This window comes from Cydia pomonella, chromosome 4 (genome assembly GCF_033807575.1).
Source record: "Cydia pomonella isolate Wapato2018A chromosome 4, ilCydPomo1, whole genome shotgun sequence".
In the NCBI taxonomy this organism is placed as follows: domain Eukaryota; kingdom Metazoa; phylum Arthropoda; class Insecta; order Lepidoptera; family Tortricidae; genus Cydia; species Cydia pomonella.
In genome coordinates, this window is record NC_084706.1 from 7,323,067 (window position 1) to 7,344,084 (window position 21,018).

The following is a 21,018-nucleotide window of genomic DNA, read 5'->3' on the forward strand; positions in this document are numbered from 1 at the left end:
AGCGTAGTCATCTCTCTCTATCACTCTTCCACATTAGTGCGACTGTGACAGTTGCGTTTCGTTCGGCACGCAGCGTGAACGATAGGCACGTTGGCTATGCGGGCAGTACAGTAGGTCTGAAGGCCTAGTCAATATGCGAACTAAACGGTAATGTCTCTCTATCGCTCTGCCATAGCTCAATAATTAAAAATTTAAAAACGCGATTGCTGTTTACAAGCGAACTCAAAATTATGATGTCACATAGCCTATGTCACTAGGGATGACGTAAGGATGTTAACGAGATTAGAGTTACGAGTACGAGTAAGAAACTTGATATATTTACATACATACAAACATGAAGATATTACATTCCTTATTTTTGGGAAGTTGTGTAAAAAACTACGTCGCCGACATTGAACTTTGGTTACATGTGGTCGTGTCACCGAATGGAAATTACATTTTTTGAATCGAGTAGGTATACTTTGTACCTAATCATGTACATATTTTTTAAAGTTGTCTACCAAAGGGAGGGGCAAATTTACAACCGTAGATACAATCAGCATTGTATCTACGGTACTTACCGAAAAAATGCTGTTGTGGAACAGCATCGATAATAGCTACTAGTGAAAGAAATTACGCTTCAAAAGTATGTACCATTCCCTAAGTGTTACAAAAACCTGTAGACATATCTACATATACATGTATCTATGTAGCGTTCCACGGATATTACCTTATGGTGATCGGCGCTTAATTGGAGCGTAGAGCGTAAGCGCCAACCGGGAACTTACCTTTACCCGCGGAACGTCACATATCTCTATTTGGAAAACAATTTAAAGGTAGCAAAAGGCGTTGTTCTATCTATTACTTTTGATACGGCTGTACGTCCTAAGTATAATACTTATATATGTGCACGTGTCGGTCAGGCGGTGAACAATTCCATTAAGTAAGTATACCGTGTTGTTATTATCAAATATCCAAACCATCGCTTGTTGCTTGTTGTTTGAAGTTTGCTGTATTGTAGTAGATAGCTAGCGTACCGGACATTGGAAAAATGTAAACATGAATGCAACCTACCTAAGTTACATAACGAAACACAAACAAAATTATTTACTACTTTGGTACTTATCCGTATTCACTGCTGCAGGTGAATACGGTTAAATACCACACACATACATTAAGTATCTGATGAGTACAGATTTGTTTACGCTTTCGCAAAAATATTTCTCCGTAGAGATAATAACGATTTTGATTAGATACGATCTAAATTATACTGATATGGATTAGACACGGCGATGTATCATCGACACAAATCATTATGTTGGAATTTTTTTATGCCTAGTGATTTTGTATGGATACCTAATGGTCTTACTGTCACGATATTCGTACTCTCCATGTTAGTCTAATAACACTATTATCAGGTATTGTTTCGCTCTAGTTACCTACAATACAACAGGAGCACTAAGTATCTGAACTTACTTCATAGCATTGAATGACGACGAGTGGCTTAGGTTTATTATTTTTCATGTTGAAACGAACACTTCCAATGTTTACTACAAAGTCAGATCATGGCCAATGTTTTATGGAACGATTGAATTTTAAGCGATGCACGTTACACGGTACGCATTAACTTCTCGGAATGCATGCGAACTAATCCGTTTGGTATGGTTAGTAAATATTTTTTTATGATTGCATGAAGGTCGAAGTAGTTTTCCGATAGGTTTTCGCGAGTTGTGATTTGTGTAAAGCGCGGGCAGCGGTGTGCGGTGAGCGCGCGCGACTGCCGTCAAGTACACAGCACGCCTTTGGCTGCGGCCGCTGGCGCTTCGGTCTCGGTCTTGTTGTTATCAGTGCAAGGCGGAATCATGTGAAATCTCGGCGCTCGATATTGTGGATCGATAAACCGTTGATAATTAGCTACCTTAATTTAATGCAACTGATAACGTCAACGACCTAGCTTGATGACGATTATTATGACCATACACTGAACATGTGTCGCCTTTGAAACTTAACTTTCAAATCAACCACTTATTGGTAGAAGCAAAATGCTCAAGAATCTCAATGCTCAAGAGATAAATCGATTTTCAATATTTAGCAATAGAGCTAAGTCTCGGTCGAGACACTGAAATATATAATATTGTTATCGTTTGCAGACTAAAATTTTCTACTTAATACAAAAGTAATTTAGCTTGTAATATTTTTCAAAGGAGCCGCGAGATTATTCTTTTTGGCGTAGTAGGTATACAAATTTATTAACGGTCAGATTATTACATAAATTTCAGAAACTAATACACAACTAAACTATTTTTATCCAACAGCGCGATGTAAAGGATGTGTGTTTGTTCCTTTGAGGCACTCTAGACACCAAATTAGAGATGGGTAGTGAGTAAATACTGAGTATTTACTCAATATACCCCTATTTACTCGTTTATACCCAAATTGATGATAACTTTTTTTTTCAAAAATTAGGCGTCCTATGTGCTTTTTATTTTGTAAGTATCGTTAATACTCTTCAATAAAAAACAATTTAGTTCCTTAATCTCACTTTTTAAATATTTTATTAGAATTCGTTTTACTTACCTAAATGAGTAAATACGGATATTTATATAGGGTGCTTTGACCGACCAAAACCCCGTGCCCCCGACACACACCTTGATCCAAAAAATAATGTTATGAATATTCCTTTTCCACAAGGTTCTTTTTTATCCAACATACATAGAAATCATCTATACCAAAATTTAGAGCAATCAATAATCATTTAGAGGTGCAAAGCAAATGTGTAGAACTCCAAGATAGCGGGTGTTTTTTTATTTTTATTTTTGACCTGTAAATCATTGTTGAGGTCCTCCCGGATCCTCGTCAGATATCGCTTTTCATCTTGATTAGAGCAAAAAATGCAGAAATCCAAGATGTCTAGCGTTTTTTTTTTTTTTTTCATTTTTGACCTCAGATTCATTATAAAGGTCCTCTCGGATCCTCAGATATCGAATTACATTTTGATCAAAGCAAACATGCAGACTTTCGTATTTAACACGTCGTCGTCGTAGGAACAGTTTATATGGGAGAATAACATTATTGTTATTACTATTTTCCTCGGAACCTTTCCATATTTTTTCATCGTTCAAACCGTCCCTGGACCTAGAAATATTCCAATACCAAAATTATCCCAATCGGTCCAGCGGCTCGCGAATAAAAGAAAAGTTATAAATAGCAGCGAGATACCAGGGACTTACTTAGTAAAATGTACCATTATTGTTTATAGTTTACATAAATGATATGCCTAAAGCCACGGTACACCCGATGGTTCTCTTTGCAGATGACATAAGGAACATAATGAAACGGACATAACAAAATTTCTAGGATTAAGTATAGATAATAAGTTGACATGGAAAATACAAACTGACAATATATGTAATAAATTAAGTAAATATTCATACGCGTTATACAATTTGAAAAAAATTGCGAACGAATCGTCACTTTTAACCGCCTATCATGCTTATGTCACATCTAATTTAAGATATGATATCCTTTTTTGGGGAAATTCCAGCAATAAAGAATCTGTATTTAAGGCTCAGAATAAATTCATACGAACAATTTGTGGTATCTAAGAAGGTGAATCATGTAGAGAATTTTTTATATGTCTAAAAATTCTTACATTCCCATGATTGTATATATATACGAAATGGCCAATTTTGTAAATAAGAACCACAGCCTATCTAGTAAGTTTAAAAGTGTTCGCCTTCAAAGCTTCAGCGGCATGTGATGCTGACAACTAAACAAAATGATAGATAATTTTTGCCTGTGCGGTGTTGCCAGTTAGTAACAAGGAAAGGTACCCAACTGTCTGGTTCCGATTTTCTTTATATTTTTTTGGCATTGTTTGGGCAGCTAAAAAAATACATGTCCGTGACTTTAGACTACTCTATAACATATAAACATAAATCAAATCGGAACCGGACAGTTGGTACCTTTCCTTGTAAGCTAAGTGTGCACAGTATACAAAATTAAGTATCAAAAACACGTCTCGAGTTATGAGGGGTATGTCCCCTACCTATCATTTTATAGAGATGTGAAATTCATCTATAGGTTTCTTTGATTTTTGAACCATTGATTAACACTCTAATAACGACTTAAAGTTAGCTTCAGGGTTAGTTATTTTATAAATTTACTTGGTTTGCGAATATTCTGTCAGTTTTTCTTTAAATAACCGTAGCCTACCAAAAAATAAAATTACACAACTTAGTCACCTTAACTGATTCGCACTAGTCATGCTGAACGCTGACCGATGTTTCCTACAAACGGTATACTGGCAATTGATACATTAATCAATTTATCGGTAACTATGACAATTTTTTACGGGTACCTACCTCTATTATATTTACAAAGGTATAGGTAGGTACTAACTTATAGATCCCTATCTAAGTAATTTTAAATATTTAACGGAGAAAAGAAGAAGAAATAAATGTGGATCATGGTCGGGGATGATTGTAGTTCTCTAATGAGTAGTAAGTTTTCAAGCAGGTCCTTACGGCTAACTCATTGTCTATTGTAAGTAAAACCGCACGAATTACTTACCTGCATAAAAAAGGTTCCGTTATTGGCGTATAATTCTAATTGGCACCTGAGTCCTGAGTTTTTTTAGTAAATGCTTATCATCCCTATAGTATTTTAAGTAATATTCGTACATTGCTTACAATTAATTATAATTAGGTTAGTTCTTACCTACTAAGAATTACGGAAACATAAATACACGGTCTCATAAATGGATCAAAATGTGCGTACGTAGTTGTCGAATCATCAATTTTTTTTAGACACCATTTAAATAACTATTATGTTCTCAAAACTAGTCCAGAACTGTAAAACCAACCTAAATGCACTGGCCAACTCCAACAAAGTCATACTTAGATGGGTACCAGAGCACTTCAATATTGACGGAAACGAAAAACCGAACGACCTTGCTAGAAAGGGCGCGGATATATCCCTAATCGGCCCAGAACCGTTTAAACGGGAAGCATATTCCTTGCTTAATAAACTAGAAAAAACGAGAGCAATCGATTGGTTGAAGTTTGGCAGAGGACAAGAACACTCGAAAGCTCTAATCAAAGGGTTCAACAGCAAAACTACTAAGGATCTTCTAGGGCTCAAAAGACACAAAACATGCGCAGTGATAAGAATACTGACGGGACACCGCAAGTCGAACAAACACATATTTTTCTAATTGGAAAGAAACAAGACCCGACATGCAGGTTCTGTCAGGAATCAGAGGAGACTGCAATGCACATTCTCTGTTCCTGCGGACCGTTAGTGTCAAAAAGAGGTACCTACTTAGGGCGGCATGTTGCAACCTTAAGAGGTACAGAGCATTACGGCTCAAAGAATATGGAATTTCCTAGATTCGACGGGCATTAGTAATCAACTTTAAAGGGCCGCTACAAAAGATCAATGTGGTCGATTGGCACTCAAAATGCCCACTAACACTAAAACAATAATATTAATAAATATAATGTTTAAGTAGGTACGCAGAAAATAATTCATATGATTTAGATTTAGAATTAACACAAACACCAAATTAGCACCATCGCAAAAGTGTTTGTGTCTGTATTACTTTTCGTGGTTTACCAAAACGTTTATTTGCTTTATTTCTGTGTATAGTACATGGCACATGATAATACTTAGGTACTACTATGATCTAACTTGGATACTGGATGGTACGTCGGAGACCGTTATTATGGTGGATATATTCTCAATTTCTACAAGTAGGTACGTACTCGTTTTCTTTAAGGTCAAGAATTGAGCTGCACCAGGGAGTGCCATCGCATTCTGTATAGCAAGACACTAGAATGACACTTAACCAGTTGGGTTACCCTCTTAGAATATGCAGGAAAACCACCGTTACTGTCATCAGATGAATATTCTCGATTAAACCAACCACAAACTGGTATCTCACTACATTATTCATTCTTAAATCGATCTTGTACTGATGTCATTTAGGTCGAGATTTCAAGCGTACTCTTTAAGCGTCATACGAACTTGCGGAGGTTATGTCAGGATATAGCATATTGTAGCAGCGATTGCGATCTAAACCGCGAATAGCAGAGTGATCTAACTGTTTCGTTATTGTAATTAAAATTCTTTATCAATCCCGGCTTACGCGGCGCAAGTAATTAGAAAAGTCTCCACCGCTTGAGATCCAACAGTACAAAAGCTATTGTCATTTTTATCAAGATTTCGGTTGCTTTTGTAACAGACATATTTGCCACGAAGCTTAGTGAACACAACGTGAAATCTCAGTGCAGGTGCAGTACAACTAAATAATCTAGAAAATGTACAAGAACAAAATATTTTTAATAAGATTGTTTTATATTTCAAAAATTTACCAATAAGAATACTGTGAAATTAGCCAACTTACCCGTTTTTTTCGAAGAAACATGAAAAAACCAATCACAAAAATGATATTAATGCAGCACTTGCCAATATAATAGGTTGGCTAAATATGTATAAATAGTCTGCAAGTCAATATTACCAAGACCACACATTTGTAATTCTGGAATGGATATGGGGAAAAAGAAAATCATGGTAGTTTTAATGTTTATTACCAACAAATTACAGAGTCAAATTTCTTTGGATTTTAGTTGATGATAGGTGTCACTGGACTAGGGAATGCAAACCGGTTTTAACCGAAACCGAAAAAATCGGTTGGTTAAAACCGGTTTTTTGACGGAAACCCAAAACCGGGTTTTTAGAATTTGAAAAAAACCGGTTTCGGTTTTATTAGGTTTTTTTTTTTACCTAAGTTGCATGTTTTATTCATTATAAGGGTATAAATCGGTCCTAAACCGGTTGAATCGACATCAAATCAAATAATGTGGTGTTGTGTTAGTTTGATCATTTGTAACGCTAAATGAATTTTTACGGTACTTTTTGTACGGTAAAATACAAAAATACGAAAGATTTAAATAATTTAAAGTACTGGCAGTGGCAGGACATCCGTGCTGGTGTACGAATTGTATAGTAGTGCTTTTTAATAAAAATGGGTATAAAAGGTCTTACTTATAATTTTATTATGCGATGCGCTGTAGAAAAATTCCACGTAATCAATTATATCAATGGCAGCTTTAGAGTCTTTTGTTGGTTCGGTGATAACGACTTATCGACAACCTTTTCTGTCTCTTTCGCACCAATAGGAAAGGGTAGTTCAAACCCTAAAGAATGGAATTACTTGACTACCTGTGTTTGCCCAGTTTAAGCTAACACCATCAGTTTCTAATATACTAGAAGACACCGAGCAAGATTTCGGATTGGGCCATTTGATTTAAGACAAATAACATTAAATTATAAATTGATATTGTCATATATTTAAGAAAAAATGACCTATCCCATCGGTGTCTAACCAACAAACAAAAAAAAAATTTAATAAAATTGTTTTGTTCCTATTCTAGTTACAAATAACATTAAGTCATTTGACAATTCCCATACAATACAATAAAATTATCAGATATTCTGTCTTTAATTTCGTGATCAAATCGTGTATATACTATACTAGCATTCGTTTTTACACGTGAAGCAATCTTTTCTTTATTCCATGGCGATGAATGTAAGAATTGTTGATTCTAAAAACGAAACCGGTTTTAACCGGTTTCGGTTTTTTTTGGTAAAACCTAAGAAAAAACCGGTTTTGAAAAACCTCCGGTTTTTGCATTCCCTACACTGGTGGACACAATTTAGCCTATGACCTTTTGGCGTTTAACGAAAATTACTAGCCAAAAAATGACGAACTATGTAACTTTAATACGCGATACCCTAACAAACTGTACCCCTAGTGTAAATAAATTCGATTTCGAAACGTGACGTACGCGTTTGCGTTTAGTCTCATTTTGTATTGGATTTAGAAAGAGCGCGCCAAGCGGGACGTTTTGGTAACTCAAAATCCTATACAAAATGAGACTTAACGCAAACGCGTTCGTCACGTTATGATGTCGATTAAATTTACACTCGGGCTACTGATATGTCCGAGAATACACCCGAGTCTTTATAGGAAAAGTTGTTATCCCATGAGTATACGTTTGTTTAACTAGCTGCCAGGTACTATTAAAAGCCTTACATTTAAATATAATACTATGTTGATAATTATTTTAAATGTACTTACCTGATGATTAAATTGATGGATTAATTAGTCAATAATTAATTCAATCATATCTTGGTCAATTATAAAGTATTAGTGATTGTATTTATTAGTTGTTGATGATAAGGTAAATAAATTGGATTATTAACTTTAATAAAAAGGTTTTATTTTCAATTATATTTGTTCATTATTTAATTTATCATACTAGTAACCCAAATAGCATCTAGTGACTGTTTTAGCCGTTTCAAATAATTCTGAATCGAGGTAAATCTTAGTATTTTCACACACGCATAACTGTAGATTTTTAATAGGTTTTCTTCTCATGGGTAAAGAACTATTTTGTGTATTTTTTTTCCAAATTGTAGTTCCAATAGTTTCAGATATACGTTAACGGCACCAATCATGGAACATTTACGAGAAAAATTGGATTATTTTTGATATTACACCGACATCTGTAAAATTCCTACCGCTTTATGCTTTAAAAGTTGAATGTCCAATTTGTCCTATGTTTTCTATGTATGTATTTATTTACTTTTTGCTCCAGTCATACGATGTATGGCGTCATTAATTTTCAAACTAACAAATATCAATGAAAAATTAAACTTGAGCAGCTCTTTGGCAGCTCTTGAGCAGCTCTTGTTTATGGTAAAATGTTGTCAGCGTTTAAAAACGGATGGTAAATACTTGTTTTATAGGATTTGTCTATACCATCCCATTACTGGTGCCTGTTTCATTATAAGGGTATTTACTATAAAGGGCCTCTGCCCCCTTTATAGAAATTTTTTGCCTATTTTCTTGAATATCTTCTACTTTTTATCCTAAAATTATTAAAAAAAATCTTTATTTAAGATTCTCACAATGAGGCCTTTTATTTAATATATTTATAACACAACATAGTTTGCAAAACTTTGTTTTTTATTTTTATTTTTAGGGTTCCGTACCCAAAATGTAAAACGGGACCCTATTACTAAGACTCCGCTGTCCGTCCGTCCGTCCGTCTGTCACCAGGCTGTATTTCATGAACCGTAACTGTCATCGGACTGTCTACCCACATCCGCGTGCTCGAGACAGCGCCACAGCTGTCACTATATCTAGGCATAGATAACACTACATCCCCCATGTTTAAAATTCATTCATTCATTCATTTGCCCAGTAATTTCGGATCAAATAGGCTGTGATAGACGGACGGACAGCCAGACGCACGAATCATCCTATAAGAGTTGCGTTTTTACATACAATATTATTAAGCTATAAGCTAATAAGGCTACTTTTAATTTAACCCAATGCGTGGGGTAAGTATTGGGTTAAAACTAGCCTCAGTAGTTTTGTTCATACATAAAAAATATGTATAAATACCTGAGCAAAAATTTTACAAACCAACATGCAGACGTAACAGTCCACTAAATAAACATTGGATAAACGTGTACTAATGTTACGATGCCGCTAATTATCGTTTGTCCCTTTCCGACGTATTGGTATAATGGAAAACAATAATCCACAATCAGCAAACGAAATAATTGAAGCTCATATACAACCCCTGTGTCGTCAAGCTCACCATACTTATTAACCTATCGAATGAGCTTATGCTTTTACGGATACTGGAAAGCGATATGTAAGTGTACTACATACCTATACGAGGCCTGGATGTTAGTGAGATGACGATATGAGTTGTGCTGGTGTCCGACTTTATTACCTACATATATACATGAGTATCACATGATTATCCACCTGGTTTCTTGAGCTTAATTGTCGCCTCCAAACCTCTCCTTATAGCGACCCCATTCCTCACACAAAGTTTACCTTAAGTTCATATTAGCCTCACTGGATCACTGTTCACTCTGAGTACTGATAACGTTGGTCACAATATACCAGAGACACATCATTATTCTAATAACACCATAAGAAAGTTCTTGACTTGATCTAAAAGCAAATATCACTGCCGCGTAGATTTGTTCGCACACAACCTCCTTTTTCCTACTGTCGTTCTCATCTTACCCTCTCAACTTCCGTCAAAAAATCCCAATAACCTAGAAGCAGTTACTTAAACGTGACTACTAGCGCCATCTACTCCATGACGTTGGCAAATATTAGCTAGTTCGCAATACGTTCGCGACACCCCTGGTTAGCATAGCCCGAAGTGATAATCTTGAAGTTAGTACTTTGTAGTGTAAGTAGTAGCTATAGAGGCTTGTTAATACCTACTCCCGTTAAAACAAGCCCCACGCTCCCCTACGTGGCAACTACCCCAAACCACCAAAGCGGTTGGGCCTGGCCTACCAATCTCTGCAAGAAATTAATTAAATATTTTATTACTAAATAATCTTATACGAGGCCATCGTTAGGTAAATCCTTGTTGTTTTAATACATCTAATAACTCCTGGGACATTAAAAATTAAAATAAACTAAGCAAATTTAGCGTACTACCGTAGAATAAAGTTGGCAGTAGGCGTCTATGTTGCAAATCACTTTGAATTTGCTGCAACTTTTCAACGATTCAAATATATGTAGACGAAATTAAAACCAACATAACATTAATTAATTTAATAAGGCCGCTAATTCCTTGCCTAATAGCGTACCTTGTATGGTAACCTCACATAGCTAGGGCAGTCGCGGAACGATTAACGGCATATTAGGCATGCCGAGCTATTATGGAGGAACGTGGGCTTCTTATTTTTTAAGCGCACAATTATATAAGACTATTAGCCAATAATCCTTTGTGATGTTTTCTTCTATCAGCCGTTTTAAATATCAAAAAAGTTGATGTGCGCAATGATTTTAGACTTTAATTATAAAATGTGAGGATATTAATCTCTTACCATTCATAATTTCTTCGCCATAGTTCATAAATTTTATATTTTCAATTCCCCTCAGAAGGGATTAAAATCGTAAATGCATAAAATGTTCCTTACCTATTGTTCAAGCTTTTTAGATAGGGATAGGACCACAGGACAACAAGTATGGATATTGATTAGCTTTTTTGAAATTCATATATAAATTATATATTTGCAATAAAACCTGCGGTTGCAGCATGGTTCCATTTTTATCACTTGACACTATGCCCGTCACTTTCACGCTTACATACTTGTTAGAACGTGACAGGCATGGTGACAAATGATAAAGAGCCGACCATCTTAGCCCTACTGATCTGTAATAAGAATGACCACTAAAAATATGAGTTAATCATTAGCTGAAGTTTCCTCAACTAGCATTTTTACAATACCTATGCATTATGTAATACTCTTCTCTGACTCGAAGGAAAAAAAAATACTTTGTCTATTAAGAGAAAAACGAACGTCACAAACATATTGCTTCAAACAGTTGCTAGCGAATATAAAAGGGATAATAATATTTTTGGTAAAGGTTTAATTTTTCTTTTTGAATTTTAAGCATTCTGGACCGGACCGGACTGGAAGGACTTATTTCTGTCTTGTCTGACCAAACAGGCATGAAAAAGTTTCGCTATTAAGTTACGTTTCAAGTTTCAACCTCTCGTCCTGAATCTATATCAGATTAGAGGAGTTTCCTGAATTTTGAGTGGTTTGGGAACTATTTATTTATATATTTAGTTTGGAAACTATTTATTTATTTATTTACTTTGGAAACTGGATTTGAAAAATGGGATAAATTTGGAAGTATGTAATTTTAAACAAAAAAGTAGTTTTCGAAATCGGTTCAGAAATGACCGTGTTCTGAGGTAAAATACGTACAAGAAAAATACGGTTGAAATGATAATCTCCTCCTTGTTTTGAAGTTTGTTTAAAAACATTACGGGTTAGCGGAACGATGTTACGGAGATGGGCATTAAAACAGATGCGTCGCGTCGATGCGGACCCTCACACCCTCAGTTTATTTGCCATAAATGTGGACGATTATGCCGTTCTGGCGTGGTTATATAGCCACGAGCGGCGCTGTCGCTAGATCATAGATATTGCTTAAATCATCTGTAAAGATGAACAAGGCCTGATTGTTGTTGTGCTAAACTATGCATTGCAGACGATTTTACGAATTTATTCACAAGAAAATGTATTGTGTATCGTATGAGACTAACCTAACCCTACCTATTTATTTCAAACGATTTAGCATGAACGATTTGTCAATTTATGTTTTTATCGTCATAAAATTTGTATGGGGCAGGGACAAACTATCCAAATATCTTAAATATCGTAACTTACTGGTAATATTCCCAAATGGAAAAATACTGGTAACGAGTATCTTACCTGCGACCCATCACTACGCGTTGCCGACCCTAACACTCCGCACCCTCGTTGAGCTCTGGCAACTTTACTCACCAGCAGGAACACAACACTATGTGTAGGGTCTAGTGTTATTTGGCTGCGGTTTTCTGGAAGGTGCAGGTACTTCCCCAGTTGGGCTCTGCTTTAGATCTAGAATGACATCCGCTGTGCTATGCCTCACACAAAGCGAAATGACATTCACAGTGCCCATACCTCTCTTTTGGGTCCAAACAGCGTACGGGTTTTTGTTCTAATCAGCTGTTTAGCGTCACTCGTTCCAGCGGAAAACCACCTCTTATAAACCTGATTTTAGGGTATTGTAAATTTACCAATAAGTATGCATTTGCGGTAGTTGGAGCCATAGTCATAAGTCATAAGCCAACTCCGTAATGGGTTTTCCATTCTACTAAGCATGTTAGTAGAATGCGATACAACATTTCTTCTAATAACAAATTGTGCCATGTACATATTACGCACACGGCACACGCTAGCGAATATCACCGAATATGTCAGTGTCAAACTGGTGGTAGTTGTATAGGTCTACCTGTTCAATTGAGGCACCCGGTATAAGAAGTTATTATGGTCACTTGGTCAGCTACGGATTGGTTGATGGCTTAACTGCATGAAGCTACTTTTTAATTGTATTAATTATGTTAAGTAAAAAGTAATATACTTATAATTTAGTTATAGTCACAAAACTCAGCTACCTTCTACTAGAAAATCATCGCGTAACTTATTTACCAGCCGCCTTAGATAAGTCATTGATAGATCTAGGTATAATATCTTATACCTTTAAACGAGTAATTCTTGTATATATAAATATATTTCTGTGATCTCGGAAACGGCTCTAACGATTTCGCTGAAATTTGGTATATGGGGGTTTTTGGTGATATACAATCGATCTAGATTAGTCTTATGTTTGGGAAAACGCGTGTTTTCGAGTTTTCATGCGTTTTTCTTTCGACGCAGAATATGGTCGCTAATTTCGTATTGCCGGCCACTGCTCGTCTGGTCCAGCGGGTTAAGACGCGGACGGCTAAAACGAATGTTATGGTTTTTTTTTTATATGTTTAAGTTTATATATCATTTTTTAATTTTTATTGTTTTAGACAAGTTTAATTGAGTAAAAAAATGTAGTTAAGATTATCATCTATACACCACCATATTACAATAAATAGTTATAACCGAGCAAAGCTCGGTCGCCCAGGTACTGCTAATTTAACATAAGAAAACACATTTTTGTATGTTTTAATTAACGTACAACTTGAATTAATAAATAAAACTAACTAAATTAGACTGAAATATTATATGACTGAACTTAAAGCTAAACGTAGAAATAAAGTTATAATAATAATGTAATAAATGATAGACATAGTTAAGTAGTCTAAAGGTGAAAATTGCATGTATTCCAACCGGTATAAATCTGAATCTTTATTTTCTAGTTGACTTGCATGAAATTTAAATGTATATGTGGTCTCCCGCGATACAGTACAGGCCTAGTGCGGGGACTCCTGGAAACTCCGCAGTTAACCTAGTTATGCACCAACTATTAGAACCAACTGCTGTATACCTTTTGTGTGTTCTTTGAACTGCCCGTGGCTTCAGTACTAGCTTCTTAAAAAACTTACCAAAGTTTCAACATTGTTGTTTTCAGTCTTCAGTTCTTCGCCGGGATCCAGCCCCGAGAACATCTTCCGGTGGACCTTCTTGAACTCGTCCATCAGAGCATCGTGCTGCTTCTTCTTGTCGTCGGTAGGTACCGGTAAGCTCGCCTTCTTTATAAGACTGAAAGGTAGGCTGTTCTCTGGATTCGAGTTCTTCTTGTTCTAGGAAAACAAAAACGAATTAAAATAACACTCCAACAGAATTCAAAATTTCAAACTGGTTAATGTTTTATATGTAGGTACAAACTTTTGATATAACTTAAACTAACGGTTTAGTTTAACTCACGTACCTATTTTTAGCACGCACAACATGTTTCGGAGAGCCTATATAGGTTTCCATTTTCAAGCACTAACAGTGCCGAAAGTAACCGTATTATCAGAAAGAGAAGAATAGTGGAATACAGGATGTTTATTTAGTCACCTGCAATAATTTACGGGATGAATATAGAGGTTATTTTGAGCAAATTTTACTATGGGACCAGATCAACACCGAAATCGTGAAAAAAAATTACTCTCCCATAGGGACAACACCCTGTATAATGCGGGCTTTCCACTAAAAACGGGTAATGAGCGGAAACGGAGCTAGCGAACTGAGCGGACCGGAGGAAATTAACTGTGCACTTCCATTAAAAAAGAATTTCAGCATTTGCCTTCCACTGGCAGCGGATCTTGCGGAGCGTGCGATGCTGGAAATGAGGCTGGGTCAGATGAGCGAGTTTGTGAGCTTCCATTAGAAGCGCACTTTGCGGAGTAACCTGGCAGCCAGTATAAGGGAACCAATACATTCTAACTCTTCTCTTTCCGCACAGACTCTATGACTCACGACAGTTTAAATTCGATGGCCTACTTTGATACCTATGTTTATTTTTGTTTTTTTTTTTTCAACTAGAAATATTTGGATAAAAGTAACGTTTTGACAAGCAACATATATAACGTTTTCAAAGAAAACTTAGCATACATATCTATTTAGATTTAGATATTAGAATTATTAAATATTAATATTAGGTACAATACAGAATGATACATATCCACCTTTTTGGGGCTTTAAGATAAGAAGTGAAACATACTTATGACTTTGGCTTTAACTGTTCTACATTAAAAGTAAATTCTTTGTAGGGCTAATCCTTATAATTTACTAGTGAAGTTTTTATTAATTTACGGTGAAATTTATTTTAAAGAATAAAAATCTTACGTAGATATCTGAATCTTTATATATGATCAAAATTACACTGCTAATCTTTGTGGTTCCTCCCAAGCACCAGGTGTTATGATGGCCTTAAAGTCAGAGGTCAACACACTCACCAATTTTCGCTTCTGAATCTCTTCCGCGATAGCACTGGATAGCGTCCCGCAACTAGAAATGCTTGCAGTATCGGAGCTTAGGTCTTTCTTCATTGGAGGCGGGTAGTTGCAATGCGGTTTGCCACAAGCCGGAGCGCTCGTGTGGTGCACCTCGACCACTATGGTTTTTTTGTCATTGTCCCTATTCGATTGATTAGCAGAAAATGTACTCTTTCTAGGAGATTGATTGTCGTAACTACATTGTATCGTGGCACCGTCTTCAGTTAAATTAATTATAGTTCTATTTGATGGGCTGCTAATTATTTCTTTCTTATTGATATTATTTTTCCTAATATTACTTTTATTTTCGTATGTGTGGGGGTTATTTGGTATACTAGGGCAATCGTAATCAGGTTCTATGTCTGATGGTGCGTCAAAGTTGTGAATGTCCATGTTCTTCCAGTCGAAATCTAAACTATCCCATGTCCGACGCTTCAGTCGATTCATATTCAGTCTGTAACAAAGACACATTTTATAAATAAATAATTAGGTATGGGAAGTAATTAAATGAGCAGCCGTTTTTAAAACTGATCTGCAAAAAAAGCTATTAAATATTTTTTGCTGGCATAAATAAAATCGGACAGACAGACGGACATAAATCTACTTTTTTTGCCATTTGGCTACGGAACCCTCAAAATCGAGCTACAACTCTTGGTCAGCAAATAATTCACAAACGGTCAACATTATAATCAATATCAATCTGCTTCTGTTATAATTTATCTGCTTAATAAATACTTGAGCTGCAAAATTATTATTTGGTCAGCAAGATTATAAAATTAGTTGGTAGAAAAAACATGTCTCTAAGCAGTTTAATTCACGTATACATATTAAAGGAATGGTTATCTGATATAATAAGATGGCTAACGTTTGATTTGCTGGCGGTACGAAATCAGCCCATGTGACAAGATCTCACCACCACCAAAATCTCAAGGTTACCTACCCAAGGTCATCTAAAACCGAATAGAGCACCCCACTAGCCATGTGGTCTTGTCTCTCCTACCCCTAGAGAGCAATTGCGAAAACGGAGGCTCGGAGGGAGGGTAGCCCTCGCTCGGGTGCTTCGTCACGCGAGGGCGGAAGGGCTGCTCTTCCACAGCGCCGGAGCTACCCAGATCCAATAGCTTTACCCCGCCGCAGTTGCGTCCCGGCCCCCTCACCCCTCACCATACGGTCTATATTGTAAATTTTTACCCTTGAATACACCCTCTACAACAAAGAGCTAGCTGTAGCTAGTTAGTAATCAAATGATGACCAAAATAATCAGCTGATTAGCAAAGGGGGTAAGTTAGGTTGGTTAGACATTTGCTAATCAACTGATTTTTCAGGTAAACAATTTTTGCAGATTAGCTAAATTGTAATCCAAAATGAAATAATCTGCTTACCCACTGATTGCTTATCAAAATTTGATTAATGGTGGATCGCTTACTGCCGATCAAATAATTAATTTGCCAACCAAATAAATTTAGATCAGCTCAGTATGACATTAATTGTGAACTTATGGCTATTTGGCTGACCAAATATATATTGTTGTTCATCAAAATAGGAATATTTTGCAGATCGATTAAATGACACCCAATAATTATTTACTTGTAAGTTTACAATATTTACTTTTTTCCAACTCATATTATCCCTACTTTATTTCTGTATATTATACATATTTAACGTCTACAAAAATAGAACTGAGACGTGCATAACCAGCAAGGGGTTTAGATGGGTTGTGTGGACCATTGTTGTCTATAAATAAATAAATTGATTGCTTGATTGATTGAAAAATATTGTACCTATATATAATGTTTACTATGTACCATGCGCTGGTCCTACCAGTACCAGATCACGGCTCTGTGCCAATTTTGGTATAAGGTTGACGAGGGGATCCCAGAATCTCCAAGTGACCCGTGGCAAAATGTCAGGACAACGCTAGGATGATGACGATGATTATTGTTCTTTATGCACACGGGTACGCAGTACGTACATACACACTCATTAACACAGAACTCTGTTTGGGTATTTATGTAATTATTTTCTGCTAGTGCAGCGTCTTTCGCAACGCTGTTCATGTCCGTGTCATTATTTAATACCTTGACTAAGCTTTGAGAGAATTTGAAGGTCATGTCATTTCAAGTGTGACCGACGCGGGGCTGCGGTCGTGTTTATACTCACCAAGCTCGATCAGCAGCCTCCTCCGTCAGCGCCACACTTATCCAACGCATCTTGCGAGAACAGCGCCATTTAAACGCTTTGGCGCTGGGGTAGCCCAGTAGCATGGTCGTAGGAGTATGAATATGTTTGTATTGTGTACTGACCTATCAGCGCGATCAGCAGCCTCTTCCGCCACACTGGCGAGCCGCCTTCTCAACGCCGCCGGAGGAGCCAGGGGGACGTGAGCGACCGGCGCGGGACTCCGCTCCCCTGCGGCTGATGAGGCTGAACTGTTGTAGCCGGAACTTTCCGGGGACACCAGCTCAGTGCCGGCACCTTCGCGTATAAGCAGTTCCAGGCGGCCCGATGCTTTCATGGCTGATATAGCCTGAAAAAAGTGAGATGCATTTTAGACATGAAGGTATTTTAGGTTGCCCAATAATTGTGTAAAAGAGATCTCTACGGTACAATCACACAAACATACATACATGATAACAGTAATCAATATTCATGAAAATGCTAAATATAAAACAAAGTAATAAACAACTCTTGTAGGCCGTATATACATAGCTAAAAGTATAGCCTCAGCATAAACCTAAACGTAGACGGGTAAAAATAGGTTTCAACCCAGAAATCATACTTGAACCCATTAGTCGGGTTCAAGTATCCTAACCGGAATTCATATTACATGATGCTGCTACTACTCATTTATTTACCTGTATAACTAATTGCAACTTACATCATTAAAAGAAACGTTGGCAAAATCCTGTCCATTGCACGCCAGTATCTGGTCCCCCGGCCTCAAGCCCGCCTCTCGCGCGATGCCGTTCTCCCGCACGAACTGCACGAAGATGCCAGGCTTCCACTCGGGCCCCTTGCAGATCCTGCACATAAATAACAATGTTTACAATGAATTATGACAAAAAAGATTAAAAAAGTAAAATAGAGGCGAACATGCATACAAACATGTGTAAGTAATTCCAGGTTAGGTCATGCGTTGGCTTCGGAGTATCCTGAACATCACACGGAAGGACAGGGTCACTAACGAGTCCTGGAAATTGCACAGCACCTTTTCTAGCACCAATGCCCTGCTGAAACAGAGGCGCTTGCGGTGGCTTAAGCATGTGCAAGGTATGGATAGCACTCTTTTGCCTAGGTAGATCATGTTCAGCCAGATAGCATTTCAAAGGAGTCGCATTAGACGTCCCTTGCTGCCTTTTAAGGACTGCGTGAACCGCGACATGGTCGCTCAGATCGATGTCAGATAGGGTCACTTGGGAGGAGCTCGCGTCAGATCGCGATAGACGGAGGGGTACCATCGCGAAGGGTCGCGAAATTCATGACAACGCATGGTTCCAAGACCGTGCCCGAAAACGCGCAAAGAGGCACAATCCACCTAAAGTTGCTGGCGTTGCCGACAATCTGCCACCAAATGCGGTCGCAAATGCCGGTCCCGCACTGGCTTACACAGCCTCGAGACACTTTGTCCCTCGCATACAAACGTTGCATAAATCATCTGTCAAGATATTAAAGGCCTCATGAGTAGATCATTTGAACTAACCTAGGTAGAACACTTTCTTACTGTATCACAGGTAAATAGAGACCATCTATTTTTCAGCAATATTTAGGTACATATGAATTATATGAGTACTGTAAAGTTCAAATCAATAGTATATTACTATAGAGGCCGGGAAACGAAGAGTTGCAGGCCAAGTAGATATAGACGGCCGAGCGTAGCGAGGTCGGCTAGGGATACGCGGCTGGCCACCCCGTTTCTCACCGAGATTTGTATAGTGCTTTCCTCAAACTTGCAATGAAATAATAATAAAAATATGGTGATGATGATGATGATTGTTTCATGTCCTAATGTGATGGGTTATTCAGTGCGTGGGGTATTGAAAGGGAACGAAAATGTGATTCTTTTGGCGCTACGACGCACACCATTTCGCTTTTTTTTCTTTTTTTTGGCAGAATTTCGCTTATAGCTTTTTTATGGTTAAATGCCAAGACGTGCCATAATTTGACGATTAAAAACAAAAGAAGTTTGCTTTACATGCCTAGGTGTGTAAGTCTGTATGAAATTCCTTTACATATCATCTTCGTTCATCGCACCAAATATGTAGTATTTCCGGACCTAATTTGAAGTAGGTAAGTCTTGTCAACATTTCATTGCAAGTTTGAGAAAAAGTAATTACTATGCTTCTTCGAAGTTTTTGGGATAAGGGTGCTGCGTTGTCCCGGCATTTTGGCACGGGTCCCCTGGCACTGATGGTTAATAACTTTGTTGACTGTAGGGTACGTTGCAGGTAAAAAAATAAGAAACTGTTAACTGTATGTATGGAGCCGCTTTACAAGCGTTCTGACATGTACTTCCATGACAATGACTGAATTAAAATAGTACCTACGTAGCGATTGTCTTACCCGCAACCCCGATTGGTCCTGAGCGGACAGTCGCAGGTCGGCCATGCGCTTCATGTCGTAGCAGAGGGTCGGCGACGACGATATGTCGGAATCCAGCCCCGCGCGATCTGACTGACAAGTACTACCACGAAAGCGACACTTGGGTATTACTAGGGGCCGTGACCGTAGACAAGATGACAATCGCTGATAGAAAACAACAATTTATATTTAAATAATGTATGTCAAGGAGGGAACAGTGACTCGAAAATAAATAGCCGGGTACAGTGGCTCACTCCACCTAATTCCAACATAAGAGAGGCTATTTGCTGTCCTGCTAATACAACAAACTATCAGAAATCGACTAAATTCAAATGGACGAGCAATGGTTATTCTAACACGTAAAGGGGGCCACTGATTAACAGTCCGCCGGACGGGATCGGCCTGTCAGTTAGAACAAAAAGTTGACAGTTCCGAACAACTGACAGGCCGATATCGTCCGGCGGACTGTCAATCAGCGGGCCCCTTAAGGGTGCTACAATGTATAGCGATAATTGGGCGACTGAGGTACTGTTCCCGCCTTGACCCTATGTATCAGGTGATTTATCGTAGCATCTGTTATCATTATGTCAGTTTCGTTCAGCGTTTGTCGATGTATAATTGCCATCTTAGTTAGGCCTCCAGGACCGATAAAATACGTAGCGTGTATTGTGTCTCACCCGCAACCCAGTTTGGCCCTAGGCGGAACCAGGATGGACAGTCGCAGGTCGGCCATGCGCTCCGTGTCGTGGCACAGTGTCGGCGACGACGACACGTCGGAGCCCAGCGACGCGCGGTCTGACACGTACTGCCACGAGAGCGATTCGTGGGCTTTGCTGGGACAGATGAAAACCATGTAAACCTATTCAAGTTGGGTATATTTTATAATTATTCTAATTATGAGAAAACACAAAAGTTAGGCCAATTAAAATTTATATTTTCGAAGAATGAATTTCCAGCGAGCTGGAAATCGTTTTAATATCTTCATTTGGCCCCAAAAATAATTATTTGTTTATCAGTTTTTTCCTGTAGCTTGAAAACGGTACGTCCGACGGAAAAGTGGTCCACCAAACCTTGCTGGTAGTGCCATTATAATTGATGGATG

At 37.7% G+C, this 21,018-nt stretch overlaps 1 protein-coding gene across 2 annotated transcripts in view; it reads right to left on the reverse strand.

The window, feature by feature from the left end:
* The window catches only part of LOC133516962 (uncharacterized), a 69,720-nt gene that overhangs the window by 11,612 nt on the left and 37,090 nt on the right, over positions 1-21,018 (reverse strand). For both annotated transcript variants that reach the window (XM_061850036.1, XM_061850035.1), the window contains exons 5-9: positions 20,594-20,749; positions 18,217-18,361; positions 17,642-17,865; positions 15,300-15,792; positions 13,962-14,159 (exon numbers count right to left, since the gene is read on the reverse strand). In XM_061850036.1, coding sequence (XP_061706020.1) covers positions 13,962-14,159; positions 15,300-15,792; positions 17,642-17,865; positions 18,217-18,361; positions 20,594-20,749 — 1,216 coding nt within the window. The remainder of the gene's footprint in view (positions 1-13,961; positions 14,160-15,299; positions 15,793-17,641; positions 17,866-18,216; positions 18,362-20,593; positions 20,750-21,018) is intronic.